General features: G+C 34.9%; 1 protein-coding gene across 1 annotated transcript; it reads left to right on the forward strand.

The window, feature by feature from the left end:
• The first annotated feature begins 233 nt into the window (after nucleotides 1-233).
• LOC104881512 (uncharacterized) lies at nucleotides 234-2235 on the forward strand. Its single transcript, XM_059742698.1, has 5 exons — nucleotides 234-429; nucleotides 686-808; nucleotides 919-1839; nucleotides 2022-2059; nucleotides 2143-2235. Exons 1-5 carry the CDS (start codon nucleotides 234-236, stop codon nucleotides 2233-2235), a joined length of 1371 nt encoding a protein of 456 aa, XP_059598681.1.
• The last annotated feature ends 1678 nt before the right edge of the window (nucleotides 2236-3913 follow it).

The following is a 3913-nucleotide window of genomic DNA, read 5'->3' on the forward strand; positions in this document are numbered from 1 at the left end:
GGAAGGGAACAAAAATGGAACAGTATGCAATTACTGTGGGTTGGCAATAAAGAGTGGTGGGATTACTTGTTTTAAATTTCACCTATCACATACAGACCCTAATTCAAATACAAAAAAGTGTCCTAATGTGCCTCAAGAAGTGAAACAAGAAATAAGACGACTTTTAGAGCAAAAAAATAAGGCAAAAGCGAAGAAAGCTATAGATGTAGAAGATATCTGAACTGCGAGACATAATGGGAAGAAGACATAGGCATGTAACTGATGAGGACGATGAGGAGAAACTTGGTGGTGATGATGACGATGGAGATGATGATGTGTATATGTATCCGGCTGACATGCACCCCGATGAGCGGCATGCTTATAGAGAGGCGGTTCGAGCATCAAAAGCTGCTAAATGGAATCGACAACAAGAAAAACATTTTGTAAAAGGCAAAAGAAAAATAGCTATAATATTAATTTGAATTATTACTGTTTCTTATCAACTTTATCAATAATATTAAATTAACATATATGTTTAATTTTAATAATTATAATAGGCGAGTCTTCACATCCAACCAATCCAACAACAAGGCAAATGCAAAAATCGCAAAGTGTTCGATATTCAAATCCATCACTGCCTGATGCACCCTCATTGTAAAAAAATTTTCAGCAGCAAGACAGAAAAATATGAAAAATCTTTTCAAAGGTGATGCCATCAAGGAAACCATGGGACGTTTGATCAGTAAGTTCTTCATATATGAGAGTGTTTCGCCCAATAAAGCAGACCCTCACCACTTCAAGAACATGATTGTTGGTGCACAACAAGCAGGTAATTACTATAATTTTAAAAGTTGTATTCATTTTAATAATATCATTACTATTTATATAGTATGATTGCCACAAATGTTCTTATATGCTTTAATTATATATGGATGGTAGGTATGGGTATAGAACCATCGTCTCCTTATGAAATCAAACACAAGTATTTGGATATGGAGTACAAAGACATGGAAGTTTATGTCAATATTCAAAGAGAAAAGTGGAAGACTTATGGATGCACGATTATGTGTAACAGATGGATTGGGCCCACGAAATTAAGCATAATTAATTTCATGGTATATTCAAAAGGTAGCACAATCTTCCTCAAATCTATTGATGCATCAAATAATATAAAGGACAACAAATACATATATGGTTTGTTGAAGGATGTGATCAAGGAAGTTGGGAAACAAAATGTGGTACAAATAGTTACAGATAATGGGTCGACATTCGTGAAGGTGGGGAAGTTGTTAATGAAGAAATACAATCTTTATTGGACTCTGTGTGCAGCACATTGCATCGACTTAATGTTTGAAGACATTGGTAAAAGGAAGAGTATTGCAGATGTGATTACAAAGGCTCGAAAGATAACCAACTTCATTTATAACCATAGTTGGTTGGTTGCGCAGATGCGGAAGGTGTGTGGTGGAGACATAGTTCATCCTAGAGTAACAAGATTTGCAACCAATTATATGGCCCTCGGTAGTCTTTTGAAAAAGAAAGCAAACTTGAAGAAAGTGTTTATCAGTGATGAATTGGCACGACACAACTTAAGTCGCACATTAATCGGCAAAAAAGTTGAATCACTTATGTTTGACCATGTGTACTGGGAGAGAGTGGGAAAGCTAGTGTCAATATATGAGGCGCTATACATGGTTCTTCGCATTGTCGATTCAAAAGTTATTCCTACAATGCCATTTGTGTATGAATTGATTCGAGTTATGAAAGAGAACCTCATTCGACTTAATGCTAAAGAATGGGTGTTAGAAATAATTGCAGAACGTTGGGATAGAACTCTTAAACATCATCTTCATACAGCAGGTAAGTATTATTCATCTTCAAAAGTTATTGGTATTTAATATGTGTCTTTCATAACATTCTAATTTTACATTTCTACTTTACTATTGTAGCATTCTTTCTTAATCCAAGATTTTAATATAAACGTGGAGTTGGTACTGATCCTGATCTACTTCAAGCTGTTCATGAAGTCTTTACGAAATTAGATCCTACATCAGAAAGTCTTAGTCAATTTGGAAATGAGGTAAATTATTAGAGTTATAATATAAATTAAATAATTGAATTTCATTTACTCAATTTTTTCACTTTCAATTATTTAATATGTAGATTATACTATTCAGATATGCAAAAAGAGGATTTGGTGATCAAGAAGCGATTGCTTCGAGGTCAGAAATGGTTCCCGATGAGTATTATTTGTGAATTAATAATTCATTTCATTAGCATATTATTGTAGCTTTCCAATATAAGTATTGATATCATTTATTTAGTTGTAGCTGAATGGTGGTTTATGTATGGAAATCACACTCCTACATTAAGAAGGTTAGCCATCAAGGTTTTATCGCAAACTGCATCATCTTCAGCTTGTGAGAGAAATTGGAGCACGTTTGCCTTAATTCATACAAAACAAAGAAATCAGCTTGCTTACCCGATGCTCCAACAATTAGTTTTCTGTTATTATAACATGAAACTAAAGATACGTGACATGGAAGCAGAACATGACAAAGTTGCAAAGAAAGATTACCTCGATTTACTTGACATTGCAACTGAGGTTGGTGAAGAAGAAGATAACCAATTGTTTCAATGGGTTAAACCTCTTCATTTAGATGATGAAGATGGAAATCCCAACCCACGAATTGCTGCACATGTCCAAGAAGCAGCTGTTGATGTTGATCGGGTGTTATCCGAAGAAGTTCATACTGATAGTTTCAGCTAAGACACAAGAGATTCATTTCGACAAGGAATTTCTTAGCCGGCAGTCACTTCTCGACCTTCTTTTGACTCCACAAGTGTTGAACATAGTAGTAGACCTAGAGCTATTGGTATTTTCGCTTCCGGTTATCATGGTTCAAGAGGAGAGGGGACCAATGATGGTAGCAGCCTTGGAAATGATGAAGGGGATGTTAGACAACAACAACAAAGTGGACAACCATTGGCATTTACTTGTGAAGATGATTTCACACATTGTACTCAAGATGAAGACCACGACTCTAGAAGAGCTGGTTCATGTGTTGGAGCCATTGGAAAGCCATATAGAGGAAGACAACGAAGGATGATGCCATACAACGAGGACTCATTGTCAGCCAGTTTTGAGTCGATGAGTGTAGAGACTCAATTCAATGATTCATCAAACGAAGTCAACATTTATGCCCCTTATGCAATGAGTTATGGTCAGCCTCCTCAAAATCTTTCACGTTCAACTGATGAAGAGTATGAAAGGTATAACTATCCTTCTTCCACACAAATGCCATACTACTTTCCACATCAGCTGCAACAACAAGGATTTCAAACGAGCACATGGGAAAACCCTGGATTTCCCATCCATGGATAGGTTGTCGGTAGGACTCATGAAATTTATGCATGGCATATTCGTACATACAATCAATACTATCGAAACTCCATGTCCTGGTATGAATATTGTCTTCAATAAGATGGGCTCCCTTCATCTAACAATAACAATATGATGGAACCACATCGATCTTCATTTTGGTCTTAAGGACCATTGCAATGTCATATGTATTATTTTTATGTATAAATTGTTTTCATTTAATGAAATCAAATATTTCTTAACTCAATTCTAACTTTCTAAGTGTATAATTCCAAATTTCATATTTTCTATTCTTAAAATCCAAGTATCGTAAACTGTTTACCGATATTTTTTTCTTTGACCATATTTATGTCAATTACACTTATAAAATAACTTTAACATTTATATTCTTGTTTATTTTATCATTCTTTGGATTTTTCTAAGCATTCCCATCAATTTTGGATAATTTTTGTCTCATCGATATTTGATGAAAAATATCCACCGATATTTCTCCGATATTTCCGATATATCCGTAAAATCTAAGTACCGATATATCCGTATTTACCGATATTT

This window comes from Vitis vinifera, chromosome 14 (assembly GCF_030704535.1).
Source record: "Vitis vinifera cultivar Pinot Noir 40024 chromosome 14, ASM3070453v1".
Classification (NCBI taxonomy): domain Eukaryota; kingdom Viridiplantae; phylum Streptophyta; class Magnoliopsida; order Vitales; family Vitaceae; genus Vitis; species Vitis vinifera.